The sequence below is a fragment of the Tympanuchus pallidicinctus genome, unplaced genomic scaffold, assembly GCF_026119805.1.
Source record: "Tympanuchus pallidicinctus isolate F22 unplaced genomic scaffold, pur_lepc_1.0 scaffold3, whole genome shotgun sequence".
NCBI lineage: Eukaryota > Metazoa > Chordata > Aves > Galliformes > Phasianidae > Tympanuchus > Tympanuchus pallidicinctus.
In genome coordinates, this window is record NW_026294747.1 from 91,200,583 (window position 1) to 91,219,878 (window position 19,296).

General features: G+C 36.2%; 1 protein-coding gene across 3 annotated transcripts in view; it reads left to right on the forward strand.

The window, feature by feature from the left end:
- Nucleotides 1-19,296, forward strand: part of TAX1BP1 (Tax1 binding protein 1) — a 51,088-nt gene that overhangs the window by 18,616 nt on the left and 13,176 nt on the right. The window contains exons 6-13 of one of the 3 annotated variants that reach the window (XM_052696804.1): nt 9,581-9,729; nt 9,852-9,942; nt 10,862-11,047; nt 13,255-13,482; nt 13,717-13,863; nt 15,122-15,212; nt 16,351-16,478; nt 17,377-17,502. In XM_052696804.1, coding sequence (XP_052552764.1) covers nt 9,581-9,729; nt 9,852-9,942; nt 10,862-11,047; nt 13,255-13,482; nt 13,717-13,863; nt 15,122-15,212; nt 16,351-16,478; nt 17,377-17,502 — 1,146 coding nt within the window. The remainder of the gene's footprint in view (nt 1-9,580; nt 9,730-9,851; nt 9,943-10,861; nt 11,048-13,254; nt 13,483-13,716; nt 13,864-15,121; nt 15,213-16,350; nt 16,479-17,376; nt 17,503-19,296) is intronic. The other 2 variants (XM_052696805.1, XM_052696806.1) reach the window with 2 other exon arrangements.

Below are 19,296 nucleotides of genomic sequence, written 5' to 3' on the forward strand. Positions count from 1 at the left end.
GTAGCTAGGAACAAAAATGTGATGGTATTTCTCATGCTTAGCTGTGAATTCCTATAAACAAAAATAATTTCTCTTAAGATACCAGAACTTAGCAGTTAGAATTTAATTTCAGGAATGTTTTGTTTTTGTATTTTGTTGGAATGGTGATGCAACATGAAGAACTTCGTGCTTCTATTTTAGCTGAGCAATAACTGAAAGGTCTAATCAGTGGTTGATACAACTCCACCTATCTGGAATCCTCTTGTGTTTTCCTAACTCATGCATTTATTTTGTCTCCCGTAAGTCTTTGACCCTTCTGTTATTTTATTTTTTTATATTCTGCTTTTTTCTTTTAGAAGAATTTCTGCTCAGTTGAAACTTTTGTTCAGCATATGTCTGTGTATACATGTATATGTTCCTGTTTATATACATAAGCAGAATGTAAATGCAGTGTTACTCTTGAAAATTAAATTTGCATCTGCTAAATCAGATGTGGCAATTTAACTTGTTTGTCATCGGAGAGTTTAATAAACAATACTTTATATGCAGCTTTCTCTCAAACCTTTAAAGCTAAAAGATGACTTCCCTTTCTCTTTCCTCATTTTTTCCCTACTCCAATACAAGAACAGGTCCAGAGGTTATATGATTTATCTTTGCTGGGAACGCTGTGCAGTGGGTTAATGGATTGACTTAAAGATTCTTGAGCAGTGGTTATGCAGCACTCAGTTCAATTACAATGACTTGTATGGTTTGTTTGAAATAAGTGAAGTCAGCTTATCTCCTCAGCTTCATGTGACATGGATAATTGTTATTGGCAAGAAACCTAAGCAGTTCGTTAATGCTTTTTTTTTTTGTAAGACCACAAGGGATAACCTTGAAATGTTAAGTAATTAAAATGTAGTTATTTTATGTAACAACAGAATGAATCTCCACCTAATGCTTAGTATAAAGTAGGTGATTTTGGTTTAGGTCTTTTTTCTCTTTTCACCAGTTGAGTTTAAGAATGGCTATTTTAACTACGTAGTTTTGTAGATTCGTTCTTCTTTTATTCCCAGTGCTTTCTTGTCACATGCATGTAGATTTTCAGTTATACCCTAAATATTTGCTACATGAAAATTTTTCAACTTTTTTTCTATTTTATTTTTTAAAACGCTTTTTTAATTCAGACTAAGGTTTAGATATTTAGAGTTCTATTAAAAAAAAAAAGCAAAACAACTTCCAATGTATTTCAGAGTATATTAAAGAAAAACAGTTATTAAAATGAAGTAGCCCGTATAAGAAAAATAGGATTATTGTAAAAGCTATGTATCATTACTTCTGTAGTTTAAAAGGAAGCTATAGGTGACAGAAATATTAATTTCTGTTAAAATAAACTACTTCAGATTTGTTTTACTCTTTATAAATTTTACCAGCATTTTTTTTTTTCCTTTTTGCAAATACTTCCATCAAGACATGCGCAAGTAGTACTTCTAATTAACCAAAAATACCTTGCTTAGTTTTCTCAGGGCAAATAATATGACTATCTGAGCTAATATTCTCATCTTTTGATCAAATACATTATTAAACAGCGCCGTATTAAACTAGTCTGTAAGTACTGGGTTGGGGTTGGAAGGGACTGCTGGACTGTTGGAGATCACCTGGTGGGGACAAGGATACCTTCCCCTAGGTCAGGTTGCCCATGGCCCCATCCAACCTGTCTTGGAACACTTCCAGGCATGGGACATCCACGGCTTCTCTGGGCAGCCTGTCATTGTCTTGGAAATTCTCTTGGAAAGAATTTCTTGATTACAAATCTAAATCCGCCCTGTTTTAGTTAACAACTGGGATTCTCTTGTCCTGTTGCTACAGGCCCTGGTAGAAAGTCTCTCTGCATCTTACAAACTTCCTTTAAATATTGAAAGGTCACAGTGAGGTCTCCCCAAAGACTCCTCCAATCTGAACAACCCCAACTCTCAGGTTTTTTTTTTTTATCACAGGAAAGTTGTTCCAGCCCTCAGATCATTTTTTGTAGCCTTTAAAATAACTGAGTTGAACAGAGTTTGGATTGTGTGACTAGGTGTCATAAAATGTAAATTATCTTATTGCGGTACAGTGCAACAAGTAGGAATGAAACTAGGGATAGAAAAGCTCTACATTTGCAATTTGAAAATGATTTGCTAAAACACAATTCTCTTAATGTCCCCTTTTTATTCATATTTGTTTATATCCCCTTAGGATAATTTCCCCTTTTGTTGGTACTGATTTTTCAGTCTTTTGTTTTCAGAAATAGCTCAGGGGTTATTTGGAATGAGGAATGTTCATTAGAAAAAAATGATTTCCTAAAATGAACAATGTCACAGTTCTACCAAACGACTGTTTCCCTCCTACTCTTGATTATTGCTCTTGCATGCTTAGTTACTGTTAGAGTTCTGGGCAGTGGAGCCATTGTCCTGTGTCTGCCTTTTGACGTGTTGGGATGCTTTGTATGTTGTTCTTTACAGACTATTTGGGTGTTTCCTATGCAGATATTCATGACCTGTGTGAATGCCTGCCTGTGCAACCTGTTGTAGGGTAGCTGCTTTAGCAGGGGGAGTTGGACTCAATAATCTCTTCAAGTCCCTTCAAACCCCTGCAATTCTCTGATTTTGTAATTCTATGAAAGTATTAGGAGAAAATACAAGCTAAAGGAGTATTATGTCTTTTGAGAACTTAGTATACCAAATTAGAAGTGTTCAGATGTAATATAGTCAGTGTTCCACGAAGTCTGACTAGTGGACTGTATGCACACTTGTAAGTGAGGCAGAGATCTGCATTTCTTGAGTTTTAAGAGAAGGTGAGTCCTTGTGTTTGTATTACTCTCGAAGTCACAAAAAACTACCAATTTTGGTTTGCTAAGAGTGTTCTTACTGCTCAGGAGATAGTCTTCAGTTGCCTTCTAAGGAGGGGGAAGAAAAATGAATTCAAGGCATAAAATGACTGTTACTAGAGTTTGTTGGAACTTGCTTTTCATGCAAGTCTTGCATGCATAGTGCTCCAAGTCATCTCCTGTTTCTAAAGGCTTCTGTTTTAGGGTTAGCCTTTTCTTTTATGTTGGAGTGGAAAAAAAATCTGTGTTTTTAGTAGCACTGTACACAGTGGTTCTTTTAACCTAGTTTTCTTAGATTTTCATCGTCACTATCACAGGAAAAGAATACTTGCATGACACCAAGATATCTGTTAGCCAGTGTTGGCGCTTAAATGCGGCGTGTGCTCCAGCACCACTGTTGCTTTGCCTACAGAATTCCTGGCTCTGCTGGCAGTTGGATAGGCCCAAGAGAAAGCATTCAGTTCATTCAGCAGTTTTGTATATTAAATTTATATTTTGCCCATCGTATAGAAAAGGCAATGAACTGATGTGTGTTTGTGTTCCACAGTATTACAGGGCCAAGCTTCAGCAAGCACTTCTCCATGTGCATTGTGCGTATTTTTCACTTAGTGAGTCACGAGTACACAAAGCTGGATGGATTTCACATAATATTTTGACAGGCTAGATTAAACCACAATACTTCTTTAATTGAGGAACATGATGTTCTGTGGCATGGTGGTTGGTGTGGGTCACTGTCCCAGCTGTACCTCTGCAGCCTATTTTGTGCTGATTAAACCACTCCTACACTTTCTCCCCTAGATTATATGAAATCATCTGTCAAAAAGTTTAACTGCCTGCTTCTATGTGTGGGGATTCTGAAATACTGGAAATATTTTAGAAATATCGGAAATATTTCAGAAATGTCACATCTTTTTCAGACTGGTTTGTTGGTATTTTTACTGCTATGATGTTCCTTGATAATAGCATTTTTTAGTTTTGAATCATACTATATATACAGCTTGCAATTCTAGTAATACAACACTGTTAAAATGATGATGCAATTAGTCACTGTAGTTGTTTTATTTAAGGTGATGCACCATGGGTATGTGGTCACCAGAACTCTTTCAGGTTTCTTTCAACAATAGAGTCTTTGCTTTTGTTTCCTACTGAAACCACTTGTTCACTGGTGCGTACTCTGTTGTGAGAGCTGCATCACTAAGCTGCTTTTACCTGAAAGATAAAAGGAAAGCTGAAGAACATAGATTCAAAAATTGATTGCCTCTTCATATGTAAAATAATAACACAAATAAAATACAAGTATTTCTAGTGTTTATCTTATACGTTATAAATATAAAAAATATTCCTGAACGCATGCTTTTTGTGGAGTTTTTTGTTTGTTTTGTGTTCCCAGTTTCGCACGTACTTGAAGCGTACTTTCTGGCAGCAGTGCACGTATCTACTCTGCTAAGGTTTAATATCACCTTCCAGAAAAGGGGAAGCACACAGCAGTTACAATATCAGTACTTCATTGATTTGCTCTTTTGACACTGTGACTGTTCAGTTGTGTAAACACAGGTTTTCTGTATTTTTGCAGAGGGCACCTTGTGTGTCAGATCTTTTGCAATCTTTTGTCTCCCTCTAGTGGGCAAAGAGTACTTCTGATTTCTTTAGTGTTAGATTGGCTTTAAATCCTATTCCTACACCAGTGGTATTCCTAAACCTTTCACTTCAGTCAAAAGCAACAGATATAGGAGTTAGCAGCTTGGTGTTTGACCCTATGAATATCTACAAAGTGCTTCCATTTTGACACGCATAAAGAGAGGCAGAATGTGTACATAAAGTACATAAAGTGAATGTACTAACTGAATGAACTTGTTCTTTCCCCCAGCTGTTTGAAAGTTTATTTCACTATTGAGAAGCGAGCTAATTCATCTACCTGATAGGTCTTTTTAATAGGATACCCATCCAAACCCAGATTCTCCTGAAGTATGCATCTGCATAGTAGCTTTTTTCAGGAAATAATTTTATTCAAATGTTAGGGTTCTGTTTGAATTGGCTTCTGATACCATCTTACAAGGGGAGTTTCTCTGGTTAGACAGCGACAGAATGCTGCTGTGCAGTGTGATCAATCTGCAGTGCAAGTACCTAGTTCAGAGTGCATGAGTAAATTAGTCAAGTATTTTTTCAGTGCCTCTTTAAATTGAACTGTATTGTTTTTATATACACTACACACCCTGCAGGCTAAAGATCAGGGAGATTCGTTGTTTTAAAACAAAACAAAAGCAAAGCAAAAGCTGACTGTGTGAAATAACAATTTAAAGATACAAATCAAACAATCAGAATTTGAATTGTCACCAGCAATTATAGTAGCAAAGGGTGCTGTAAATGTTCTGTGAAAACACTGTCTTATTGATTCAGTGATGGTTGAAGAAATACTCGTACATAGAACAAACTAATGTAAATCTATTTCACCCAATGAATGGAGATACTCCTAAGTGTTTTAGATAGGTGTCCTGCCTGCGCTTCAATTCAGAGTATGCATTTATGTGAGTGACTTCTTGCAGCTTCTAGTGAAGTTACGAGGAAGTGAAGAAATGCCTGTGCTGCAAACTCGGTGTGTAAATGTTTGGGTTGTCTCCTGGAGAAGTGCACGCCTGCACTGTTCATGACAGTTGCAGGATGACTGATGTTCTGTAGATGAACTTTTACAGAGTTGGGCCTTACTTTTGTACAAGGAGGCACGTAGTGTTCGTTCTGTTTAATAATGTTAGTTGAACTAACACTTTAAATTACTACTGTATTAGATTTTGGGTTAGAAAGATTTGAGTGTTCAGAGCAGTATATCTGTTGCCTGTCACAGTGATTAAGATAAAGACTTAATGACACAGAGTTTGTTTGAGATTGGTTTACTGTTTTACTTTGCTGAATGATTAACTTTCCTTTTGAAAATGATTTCATTTCAGAATGTTTGGGGCTTGACAAATATTCAGATGGATTTTTCAGTGGCTGTTGGGAGTCCGTGTTGTGTTCATCGCTTGTCCTTTGAGGTAGTTTAGACAGGGTATGATGCCAGCCAGGTATTTCATATGATTTTGTTGGAGTTATTATGATGTCAGTGGGCTAAACAAAAGGCTCCTGCAGATAAGATTCCTGAAATTCTCAGTGGAGTATGAAGCATAATGATTCCCCAGACATAAAGTTTCATTCAAACAAATCGAAGCAGCTGAAACTTACGTTGCTAGCTTTTTCTTTCAAATTTAAAAAGTAAATACGGATATTAGTGGGAATCTGGTGAAATTACCTCTTAGCTTGAGAGTTGCATAGCTCACTTTTAAACTTTCGTTCTTCTTTTGTAATGGATGTAATTTCTAAAAGTAAAATAAAGGCTGTGGGAACTAGCCATTATTCACAGATGAATAGTGTTGTTAGGGATTAGCTTTTAAAAGGTGATTGGGGGTGTAACGCGTTTGTGATCAGCATACACAAATGTAAAGCCACTGATGTATAACTCAGAAATTTTTTGTTGATGTAATACCTCTTTTTAGCACCCTTTTACAAGAAAGAGTAAGTGAATGACAGTGCTAAAATGGCAGTTTTTTTGCAGAGGGTGGGATAGATTTTTATGTGATTATGATGAAATTCTTTTTAAAATAATCAATTTTAAGTCTTTTGCCATTTTAGAATGACAGCAAAATAAGATTTTGGGTGCAGTATCTTCAACTGCATCAGACTTTTCAACCTGGAATTTTGGTTCTTGGAAAATAAATTCACTTGGCAGCTGCCTCGCGTTTTCTTTGTTGCATTTCTTGAGTTAGACTGTTAGAAGTTACAGTAGCTTTTGTCCTGGCAACTTTTGTTTTGCAGCAGTGACTTCTGTAACTTCTGGCTGCTTATTGTGACCCTTGTGATGCAATTTGCTTCTGCCTTCCATCGGTGAAACTGTTGCAACTGTTGGAGGTGGGGGCTACTGCCTTTGTAAACTGGATTAAAGAGAAGATCCAATGTAAAAATAATCTTTCAAACAAGTCTTTTTGAAGCAGTTCACTAAAATGATTCATGCTTTTGCTGTGTTTTTCTTTTTGTTAAGTCACTGGAAGAAAAGGTAGATTTATGGCCATATCAGATAAATTAAGGTAAATTAATCAGCAATTTAATTATCATCTTGGTACTGGCAGTTGTACATGTTGATACATTTATTATATTCTTCCACTTCAGACTGTGCCTAAAACAGAGTCGACCTTTACCTGTAAAATAGTCAAAGAGCACTCATTTTAAATTTTATAGGCACTGGAACCACTGCAACCGGAGTGTATGGAACTGGGATTGCAGCATCTAAATTGAATTGCTAAGAATTCTGTAAAATAACAAGTCATCTCTAAAAATTAATCCTTTCTTCTTTCAAAACTGTAGGCTTTAGTTGTATCTAAACACGTTTATTAGGTGAGAATCTGTTAAGTATGGAACTTTTACATTTTAATACCAGGTCCCTTTAGAATAACTAGCAAAGCAGCATCAATTGTAATGCTGTTTGTGGAGTGTATTTTTTCAGGCCATTAATTCCTTTTAATATATGTTACCTTTGGCAGCCTGTTTGAACTGTTTGTACAGTTTGTATATATAATGTATCAGATTAAATTCTTTTGAAGGCACTTAGGTTACAACAGTTACAGTTATGCCAAAGTGGTGTTTAGAGAAAACACAGATATGCATTGAAATAGGCTTTTTACTATACTAGACTTTCAAAACAGAGGTGGGTAATTAGTCTCCACTGCACTAGGGAAGGACAAGCAGTTATAATGTGTTGTTGCTGTTGGTTATATGGCAAGTTTTACTTGCAATACAGGCTTTAATTAAAATATCCTGCCTTCATTATGCCAAAGTACACACGCTTCTGTTTGCGGGAAGCCGATAGCTCTTCAGAAATAGCCTTACAGAAGTTGTCAGTCTCGTTGGAAACACTGTTGGAGGACAAACATTGTATTCATGATCCTTCCTCCAAATTCTTAATTATTTTAAGGCACGTTATAAAGCCAGTTAGATTTCAGGTAGTTGGAATGGATTGCTCCTCTTCACTTTTAATTATATCTGTAACAAAAACGAAAATCTACTTTAGGTGCTCATTTAAGGCTCAGGAAGTGTTTGAGACATCAGTTATGTATGCCACCCTTACAATTCACTTCCCCTCTTGCTTCCCAGATCATCATGTCCAAACCTCTGTTTAGTTGCTTGTAAAAGCAGGGCTTAATTACACTTGCGAGCAGCATATTTTTGACAATTAATGAGTAAAACCAGTCCTCATTATATTTTATTGTACTTAAAACGTTGTTAGTTAAGTGGAATCTGTCCTGTAGGGGTTCTCCATGAACTCTAGTTGGTGTGTTTCTCATGATATAACAGTACGGTTTTGTTGTTTTGAGGCATTAAGTTCTGTTTAAAAATGATGAACAGATGGACTGGTGCTTTTGTCTTCCAAATGCAGAGTGAAAAGACAGCTTGTACCTTAAACTCTGCACAAACATTGGAAGTTGTGCTGGAGTCTCTCGTGTTGGTCAGTTTGCCTTGACCTTGTTTGCGTTTTGATTCATATCACTGGCCTGGATGATATTAAGCTGAGCTTTGTTAAATTTTGGTAACAGAAATGGTGATGTATTACTGTGTTGTGTGTTACTGATTTTTTTTCTTGGGAAAACAGCATTGTATTGAAAATAACATTTCTCTGGACCTGTTTATAAACAGTCATTTTATTGTAATGGAGATGACATTTAACTCTCCACTGCTTTGAATGGTATGGACATAACTGTAATTAGAATAATGAGAGCTGTACTTGATGTGGCTTCTGATCTTGGATCTCTCAGTGTGACAAAGGACTCACTTCTGGGAGTTGTCATCACCCTGTATCTCTTTGTGAGGCTCCCAAATGTTCAAGCTAGTATAATGCAGTGCCATAACTAACTTCTCATCGTAAGGAGTATCAGTGCCTCCATTCTTTTTCTTCTGGCTGTGTCTTACTTGAGTTGTGTAGTCAAATGCGAGTCTCCCTTCTTTTCAGGTGAAAGGAAGTACAAATGAAAACATAAGCTCTTTTGTTTTTTAATGTGAGCAGCCATTGGTTATTTATTATATTTATTTATTATATATGCGGAAAGGAGATGGGCAAAAGATATGAAATGTGTCTTTCTTTGTGTTGAGGCATGTTCCTTATTGACTCCTTCCTAGTATATTAAATAAGCACAGCAAAGGTAATATACTTTTATACCAGGTGGGCAGTTCAAAATAGGTATGTCTTACATTTTGTGGAAGAATAGAAATTCATTGGCTCTCTGCTTCATATTCTAGACTTAGATTTGCACTGAAGTAAAAGCATGGAGTAACTTCAAATATTTTACATTTTTAGAATGTTTTACATAAAATATTTTAACTGCATAACTGCGATACTGTTTAAGCAGAATGCTCAAATTCCTATTTGCTGCATGGCTTGCCGTGTTAGTCAGTTTGAATGGTAAACATGATTTGGTCTTTTGTCTGATAATAGATTAATTGCTATAATTTTTATGGAAACATTATATGTGCTGTTGTTTTGTGTAGGAAACTAAAAATTGTGGAAGTAGAATGGTTGTTAAATAATCATTGATGTTACAAATAAAATACATAGAAGACATATAGATTGTATATGAGATAGAAATCAACAGTATTAAAACACTCGAGCATTAATTCAAATGGTATTTTACTGTTTTGGAAATGTGCATTCTCAAATTACACACTTGCAATTTTTTGTAGACTAGTATTCAAGCATCAGAAACTCTTAAAACTGAAAACGATGATTTGAAGAAGAAACATGATGAGGTTGCTTCAAAAGTGCTGCAGCTTGAGGAGGACATCATGGCTGTTACTCAGAAAGCCATTGCAAAAGAAACAGAGTTAGACAGGTATTAAATCTTTTTGTCCCTTACCTTCCTTATTTTATGGGTTCTTTCAAACTAACAGGTTTTAATATGTTGATGATTGTTCTGCAGTAATAGTTTTTACTATTAATTTGTTAATTTCTTAGCATGAAAGACAAGCTGAAGAAAGTGATGCTTGAGAAAGACCAACTTGAATGTGTCTTAAAGACAGAAAAAGATGAAAAAGAACTTTATAAGGTAACTTCATTCCTTATATTTGTATACACTGAACTGTTGAAATAAAAGTAAATTTTTTTATGAGCCTGTTGTACCACTCTGCCTAATTTGATGTGGCTCTTTTCTCAGCAAAGTAGATACAGAAACTGATAAAGCTTTAGGAATATTACCCCTCAACTTAGTTGAGCTGATTGATGACCGTTAGTTTTTGTACTCTTGGTGGTATGCTGAAATGAGGAAGTCTTTAGGTTGTGGGAAAGAAACTGTGCTTATATGTAAGATTATTTACGTTCATAGGGAAATATCTTGTACGTGGCAGGCAGCATCAGATTTTATACTGGAAATCATGTTAAAAGTCTCCAAATGTCTTTCAATGTGTGCCAATTGTCTGTAATTAAGCAGCAGAAATCATCTGGTCTTTGAATGGACAACACTTGAGCACAGCAGTTATCGCTTATAGGCATTATATAATAGACTTGATGATGTTTTAAAAGCAACTCTAGTGTTCAGTTTCTTGTCTTGGTAGCTGGATTTTGCTGGTGTAGTCCTGTTTGCCTAGGTAACTGCAAGTAGATACAACCAGAAAAACAATTTCTTTTATTTCGTTCAAGTAATTTTGCTTGCATTTAGTTTTTCTGCAGTTGTGAAGAGAGAGGCTAATTTTCAAAAGCAGGTTTAGGGTATTTGGTATGTGCAGAAACCAGGATCTTAGCTTCTAGCTGTAGAGTGTGCATCTGTTGTTAGATGATCAAGGTGAAAGGATTTCAGCAAGGAATCTTCTGTGAGAGCAGTGATATTACCAAATGCTTTGTTTTTCTCTTTACCAACTCTGCTTTGTCTCAAAGATGAGTTAGAATTTAGCAAACATTTAAAAGAGCAAGTAGACAGCAGTTTTTTTTAATGTGGAAGAAGAGTTTGACATTTTTTAGCATCATTACAGATACACTTGAAGAATACAGAAATAGAAAACACCAAACTAGTAAAAGAGATCGAGACGTTTAAGAATTTGGATGCAAACAAAGAAAACATGATATCGTATTATAAAGAGGAGGTTGGCAGATTACAGCTATTTATAGCTGAAAAAGAAAATATGAAGAAAGCTTTTTTGCTCACCTCATCAAATAAGGTAAGCACTGCTAATATAATTGGCCTACTTTAAAATAAATATATCTGAGAAAGTATGTGCTTGACAAGAGAAAGGAAGATATTGATATTTTCAGGAAACAAGCTGAGAGTCAAAAGGATTGCGGTGTCCTCAGCAGAAAATAAGCAAAGGAGAAAGTAAATTCAGTTCAGTTTTGGTCATTCTGAGCTTGTTGAGGTGCCTCTTGTAAAGAAGTCTGAGGGGAGCTGTGTGTGAAAAAAGTGATTTGTGAGTTCAGGAAAAGAGGTGCGCTCCTCTGAGTTAGGAAGTTATAAGCATGACAGAGACTGAAGATTAGAGAAAAGATTGCAGTGTTGAGAGTACAGAGGCTGATGGAGGAGGAAAGAGGAGGCTTCAGAAGGTGTACTGAAGAACTTTTGTCTGGTACTTTGTCTGGTAAGAGATGATGACGTAACACTGGAGAAGAGTAATGTACCATGTAAATTGACTAAATCAACTGAGAAGTCAGCAGTAAAAGTGCCAGTAGGACTTACAATGAGGAGGTGACTTTTGCTATGCAGTGTGGTAATACTGTGGCTAGCAAGCAGGTTGGTGTAGTACGAGAGTGAGTGTGCTAAAGAACTGATATCCATGCTGTGCACGGTCCAAGGGGGTTACTTAATAGTTTCACTGTGGTGCTGTGAATGGAATACCTGTTAGATGTTGGAGTCTGTTAGGTTTGGTCTTGATGCACAATGGTGTTTTACTTTATCCAAGAGGATTCTAGTATCCCTGCCCTGGGAGTGTTCTGTTATGTGAAGTGTGGTGATAGTAGAATGATTGGGTGCTTTGCTTCAGAAGTCTGCTCTTGATCCAAAGCAGAGAGATGTTAGTTTTTTGGGCCAGCATGGAAAAGTCAGATTATGCAGGTGATGCGGATTTTGTTTGTCTTGTGTATTTTTTTCAGGAGTCTTCTCACTGAAAAAGCAGTGGAAGAACAGACATTTCTAACTCGTGTTGCTTTAAAATGTAAATACCAGCAGAAAAGTGGTGCTGCTGAGAATGGAAATACCGAGAAGAAAAAAAAAGATGCTTGTATTGCTTTAAGTTACAGCTTGCATTCTTTTTGTCTTTTGGCTGCTCTTCAGTTCTGTTTCTGAGCATGTTAAATTACTCCAGTATTTTGCTTTAAAATAAAAACGTGTAGTGTGTACACACACAGTGCTGGAGGCCCGGAACATTTATGTCGTAGTTACTAAGACAGAGAAGCATTTATGACATTACTGGTGGGATCATTAACATTTTTGCCTTACGCTATCAATTTGTAGACATACAGCATGATGTGCTGTAAAAATACTTAAGGGTACTTCATAGCATCTCCTGGTCCATCCATCTTCATAAATGTTTACAGAATCTATATGCCACTGCACTTGCTGTGTAATTGTCTAATGATTATTAGAAATTAACAGTGGACTGGAGATATTTGATTTTTATGTCTGGACTCGCCAATCTGAAATTACAGTCTCTTGAGGAATCCAGATCCTGCAAGTGAATTACAGTATTTACTTGTTATTTTATTTTTTTGTGATCTTGGGCTTTTCCTGAGGATTGAGAGATCAGCAGTGCAGCTTGGTCAGTGGCCCTTAGGCTGCCCTATACAGCTGCTGCAGTGCCAAATCTGAGGTGCTGCATACTTCGGCTTGCTCTCTTTTACTTCTTGTTCTCAAGACCTTCTGAAAAACATATTGGGCAAGATCTTAGGAGATGAAATTGCATGCAGAACGTCTCAAAATTGTTTTATGTTGTCTTATGTAAACCACTTGTAGGCATTAGGGCCTTTACTGTTGTAATTCTGCAGTCTTACTGCAGAATCAACTCAATTTTTTTGAAGTTGGATGGCTGTTCATGCCTGTTACTTCTATGCATAGGGGGAAAAAATTGCTATTGAATGTTGAATGTGCTTAAACTAAAGCTGAAAATACAACAAAAATCCAATATAGGTAAAATGATAATGCCCAAATGTGTGGTTTGAGATGGGGATTGCTTGAAGACCTTTATATTATAATGAGGGGTATTTGCAGATCATTCCTTTGGATTTAGTGGTTTTTTGTTTGTTTGTTTTGCTTGTTAGAACAGCCAACTACATTTGATTTTTATTTTTTTTTTTCATTTGGATGTTCCAAATTCCTTCCCAACTTCTATTTAAGCTTTGAAATAAAGGTGATTGATTCTCTTCCTCTCTTTCCCAGGAGGATGCAGCTATTTTAAAAGAGCAGCTTCGGAAAGCTGAAGATCAGATTCAGGCTAGCAAACAAGAAGCTGTGCTAATGTCAAAAGAGCTGAGCGATGCAGTAAATGTGCGAGATAAAACCATGGCAGATCTTCACAGTGCACGTCTGGAAAATGAGAAGTTGAAAAAGCAGCTTGCTGATGCTTTAGCTGAACTTAAAAAGCTCACAGCTTTGAAAAACGAACAGGTAAATTGTTAGTTCTTAGTGCTCAAGTTTTTGTGCATTCACAAAATCTGTCAGAGAAAGATTTGTTAATACTGGGGAGTAAAAATGCTTTCTTGGATAGTTTCTACAAAACAGGAACTTATTCTGTACTTCCATAGACTATTTTGCTTTCTTTAAGTAGAAAATAAAGGTTATTTGGGAACAGTACTGTTAGAACAGAAGGGAGAACAGTTTCTCTTTGAATTTTCTTTAAAGGAAACTTCAAACACAACAGAGCAGGAACTGCGCAGAGAAGTTGAAGATCTGAAGCTTCGTTTACAAATGGCTGCTGACCATTACAAGGAAAAATTCAAAGAATGTCAAAAACTTCAAAAACAAGTGAACAAGTTTACAGAACAGGCAGTAAGTGAATGGGGAAATTGCACTTTTTCTAACTTTTCAGCAACTATTTACTTTCTTTTTCAAAAGAAAAAGCCAACAGTGCTTTAAAAATAATTAAAATTGTGTTAAACAACTGAGTTTCAGTTTACTATTTTCTGTAAATCTGAACTGTTCTGTGCCTTTTTGGATGCACCTGTTATATGTGAGAAGTATTAGAGTCTGGGTGAATGTGTAAGCATAACTTTGTTCAGGGAAGAATTTTGGAAGTGAAACAGGGAAATGCATCATTAATAAGCACCACTTCAAGAAACAAAAGACAAACAAATAAAAACAGAAAGCCTAGTCCTAATGTCATGGAAATGGAGAACTTAAAGGAAGACTCGGAGTGGGGAGGGCATTTCCACAACCCAGTGTATAATTGTACCCCATTTCTATTTGATATTCTGATCACTCTTGAAGCTTTGTTCAATAAATAAATGGGGATTTTCCAATGATGATGTCAGTCTTGTGCCACCTGGTAAATAGACTTGTTAGTGAATTTCAAACAGGTTTGAGAGCAGGGCTGGTGATGGAGTAGCAGAGAGACAGCATGGAAAATGGCAATGGCAAGAGCAGGAACATGGTTAAGTGAGAAGTATTGGTGATGGAAGGATGGTTGGATGGATGATCTTAGAGGTCTTTTCCAACCTTGGTGATTCTATGAATAAATGTGATTTAGAAATAATGGACAAATTATTTAGACTACTTGCAGAAGAAATGGATAAACTGCCTGGCTTTGATCAACAAATGAAAATTTGTTTCTCATCCAGAAGGTCAATGGTGAATGAAGTCTCATATCAAAATGCCTGAGGCTTTTCTTTGGAAAATATTCCAGAGCTTGACTGTGTTGTAGATCTGATAGCAACCTCGTATTTCACTTCTTTAACTTATGGCAGCAGAAGTAAAGTACTCATTATTAATACTGACTTCATATTCTAATGGAATATTAGCTTTAAACTGATGGATTTAAGTGTAACTTTTTTTTTCTAGAGAACAAGATGTTTAATAATTTGCTTAAAAACTAGTTTCTAGGGAAAAGAAAGCTTGTAAAGTAAGGTTATAAACATTATCTGAGACTACTTTCAGTGTTAGTAGAATAATATTGGTTTGTGTATTTATTATTCTCTTGATTTCTACTCTTCCTCATCCAATTTTGGCCGAGGTGGCAGTGGAAGAAATGTTACTTTGTGCTTTGGATTTCATTTAATAAAATACCAAAACAAAATTTCTTTTCACAAAGAAAATCGCGGGGAATCAGCAGAAACTGACAGAAGCATCTAATGTTGTGACAGCTGCCATCGTTACAGACAAAAAGTTGCCTGCATCTCCAGGTACCAACAGCTTAGATTTTATCTGCTTGTATCCTGAAAGCGGTGTCTTTGAAGTAGTCTGTAAACATATTTCTAGTGTAAACGAGGTGAAGTTGTTCTGTCATAGTTAAAGGAAGGAAAGCTGAATGTGAAATGTGAAAACTCATCTAAAAAGCTGTTTGTTTTCTCGCCAAGGAATGGGATTCAGAAGTAATTCATTGCTTTTTTCAAAGCTGTTAGTATTAACTGAGACTGAAATCTGATTGTTTAGCTTGATAGTTCATACAGAACTGATTTTGCCAACAGAGTTGAGTTAGGAAATAAGAAAACCATCCCACTCAAATTCTTGAATTATGTACAATAGCCAGCAAATTTTGCAGTTATGTTACAGTGACTGTCCACTGGAATATTGTGCTATAAAATCAAATCCACAGTAAAATTCTGGTTATTTGATGACAATGTTAAGTCTGTGGAATGTTCTCATTATTTATAGGCTGTAGTAGTTTTATTAGAAAATGTTTAACTAAGTTATAATTTTTATGGTCTGAGTTCTTAGAAAACCAATCTTACACATAATAATGTGTAAGTACACATAATAGCTTATAACTGAGCCTAGTTTGTTATTCAGCTTAAAGTGAAAAATGCTGAGTAATTTTGTGCTTGATGCCTTAAAATTGACACACCTTGCTCTCTATGCTGACTGTAATTTGTAATTTCTGGTCAGTTTCATCCCATTTTCATTAAATACAAGTGTTTCCTAGAACAAGTAAGATTCCAGTAAGACCAGTTATGGTGCGTGATGGGATGAAGTAGATTGCTGAGGCATTCTGTGTTGTGGCAGAATAATAAAATAGCTAGTGCACTATTGGAGTGAAAGCATTCTGATGTTTACTTTGTTGGGAGCTTGTGGGAGAGTTGCCTGGCTTTGATCTGTGTAGTACGTATGTGTTTGTTTATGCTCCTCTTCAGTAGGAGGGAGCGAGCTGAGTACATGCTGATGTGACTGCTGTTTCACTGTCATGTGGCTAGTGATACATTTGTCTCCTTGGATGACGTGGAGCACTCTGTTCTTGATGCAGCCTCAGATTTGGCCTGTCATCTCTTTGATACAGACTTCATTTGTAGAACAAAGAACCCAACGTTTGTGTTTTTTCTTCAGCGTTCACAGTTAGCCCCATTTCATCTGATGTAGTTTCGGAATTCATGGTTAAGGAGCAAGTGCGTGAAATGAATAAAGAAATTGCTGAGAAAACAGAGAAGTATAAGAAATGCAAGCAAATGTTGGCAGTAAGTAAATGACTGATTTTGGAAAGCTGAACAGAGCTCTAGGTGCTAAACCTTAAAACCACAGAGGCTACCCAAATGGCTTGCCTTGCTGCTTGTTTGTGTGATACTCCATGCTCAAGATAGAAGTGTTAATATGATAAAACACTTTCTTTTTGAGTCAGCTCTCAATTACCTATTCATTTGCTTCTTGCTTGGAGATTAAAAAAATAACACTACAAAGTCAGAACAGTTAGATTTAAGGTTAGAATTAAAAACTTGGCATTTTAGTGTACTAATATGCTTTGTTTTCAAATGGCCATGGGCTTTCACAAACTGTTGTGAACTCCGTGTACAATCCCAATTCTCTTACTTATCAAAGATAAGTACATACAGGAGAGGATAACAGAACAACTGCCATGTAATTGTGCTCACCGTCCTGTCAGTAGAGAGCCTTCGTTAGCATCCAATAGAAGCTATTACTTCCATGGTGGGGACTGAGAAAAGCTTTGCCTTTGACTTTCTGGATGAAACATACTTAGGGTGATTGTAAAAGTTGCAAGGGGAAATTGAAAGGAGACACTTGAAAGGGTGGTGATGTATTGTGGTATTGGGAATCTGTTTATGTGGAGAAACTTGTAACAGTGAAGCTAAGGAGAAATAGCAATACATTGAAAACTCAAGAAAAAATGTATATTGAATGCCATTTTCATAATATCCAGTGCTCAGAGCCACTGCAATGTCACGCTTGATTCGCTGAAGACATTTGTAAATAGGTTAGTTCTAAAGGCATAGAGTTGCACAGTGCCATTGCTTAAAGAAAAAATAAATATGAAAACAGTTATAAATGTTTCATGCTATGTTATGAAATAAATATGAAAACAGTTATAAATGTTTCATGCTATGTTATGAACTGTTTCAGGCTGAGAAGATGAAATGCAGCGTTTATGCTGATGAACTAGCTAAACTGGAGCTGAAATGGAAAGAACAAGTGAAAATCAATGAGGGTATAAAATTACAGCTAGCAGCAATGGAGGATCAGTATAAAGTAAGTTACCAATTTCTTTGTTTGTTTGTTTTGTTATGACAGTGAATGGTGTCCTGTTCTAACTTATATGCTCATTTCTAACAGTTCAATAGTTCAGTCTTAATGGAAATAAACATGAAATATATTTTTTGCTGTAAAAAGAAAATCTGTCTTGCTCTGTAGGAGCAGCACGTTCTTTTGGTGTTTATTTTAAAGTAAGGCAAAACTGTTAAGTAGTACAATTAGCAAATGGCTATCAGTCTTTTAATATTGTGAATTTAAAAGAAACTGTAACTAACTTTAGTATTACAGCAAAAAGTGGTGGAGTTCTGATTTCCTGTTGCTCACGATAATATTAGCAGGAATATTGGTTGGTGTATTTGTCTAAAATCTTGTTATTGAATGCTGCATGACCATTGTAGTAACATGTAATGCATTTTACTTTGAGTTAACAAGGGAGATTGAAGAAGAACAATGTATTATTTTTAAAATCATCTTGAGAGAATTACTTAAATTTAGGGGATTTCAGCTGTAATTGCAGTGTAGTGATGTAACTGACATGCACCAGAAAGTCAAGCATAATGAGCAGCTTTATCTTACCCACAGCCTTAATCTTGGAGGTTGTGCTTATTAGCACGTATGTTCCACTGGCTTCTTGGGTAAACAAGGGAAACATAAGAGCGACCCATTTTCCCCAGACCAGGTTTTAGGCTTCTGCTCAGTCTTATGGTAATTGTTAGTTCTGTTGATAGGGTAGGAATGCTCTGTGTGGCCCAATGAAGGAGGCTGGAAGTGAACTGTGGCTGTATTATTTCTGGTAGGAGCCCCATCTCATTAGGAATTGCAACACCTATTCATTACAGAATGCTAAATTAATCTACAGCTCATTTCAGCATTATGAAGGCTGTGCTATCCCTGTGTGATTTTAAACACTCTTTTAAAGCTCTAATTTGCTATATAAAATGCATGACTCTTCCCAAGCTATTCAATTTTGTTAATTAACAGCAATCACTTGCCACACGTAATTTAATGAAAAATGAGTTTACTTATTTATTTTGTACTTAGCAGCAGGAGTAATGAATAATTGGTTCTGAATTTGAAAACATTTTGACTGCAATTGAAAAATATATTATTGTGAGTATGGGTGTAAGGATGGAAGAAAAAGCTTTTCATTGCAGACAGCAGATTTCTCTGTCTTTGAACTCAACCAAGGAAAAGAATTTCAGAACAGGAAAAAAAAAAAAAAAAAAAGATACTTAACTGTATGAAGCATTGAGGTTATATGCCAGATAAATTAGTGGAGAGATGCTCTGCAGGTAACCTGATCCAAATAGAAAGGTGCTCTGTAGAGAAAGGCTGTTTAAATAATAATTTGGAAGGCTGTAGAAATTGAGAAGCACGTCTGCATTTCTCTACTCCCGGGTCACCCAACAGACATGCAGTAGGTGTTTGTGAAACAAATTCAGCCTCTCTGAGGTGCTGGGGGGGTTTTGGTTCTCTTGGTTGTTTTGTGGGACGTGCAGGGTGGAGAGAAGTAAATGAAAGAAATAACCAAAGTTCTTTTGTGTGGATTCTTTAGAAATAGTGTGGTGAGGTTTGCATGTGTGCAGCTGTTTCTGGGCAGTCGTGTCCCTCTTCACCATAAGTGTCACTGGTGTTTCTCCTCTTGGTTACCTGGTATTTCATCTTTCCACAACTGTTTCCTGTAAATGACAGCAGAAGGCTGCCATCATCCTGCTGCTATCCAGTAGATAAACTTACAGAGAATGTTTGGTTTTGATTATTTGTAGCAGTGCTACATGTTTCATGTGAATG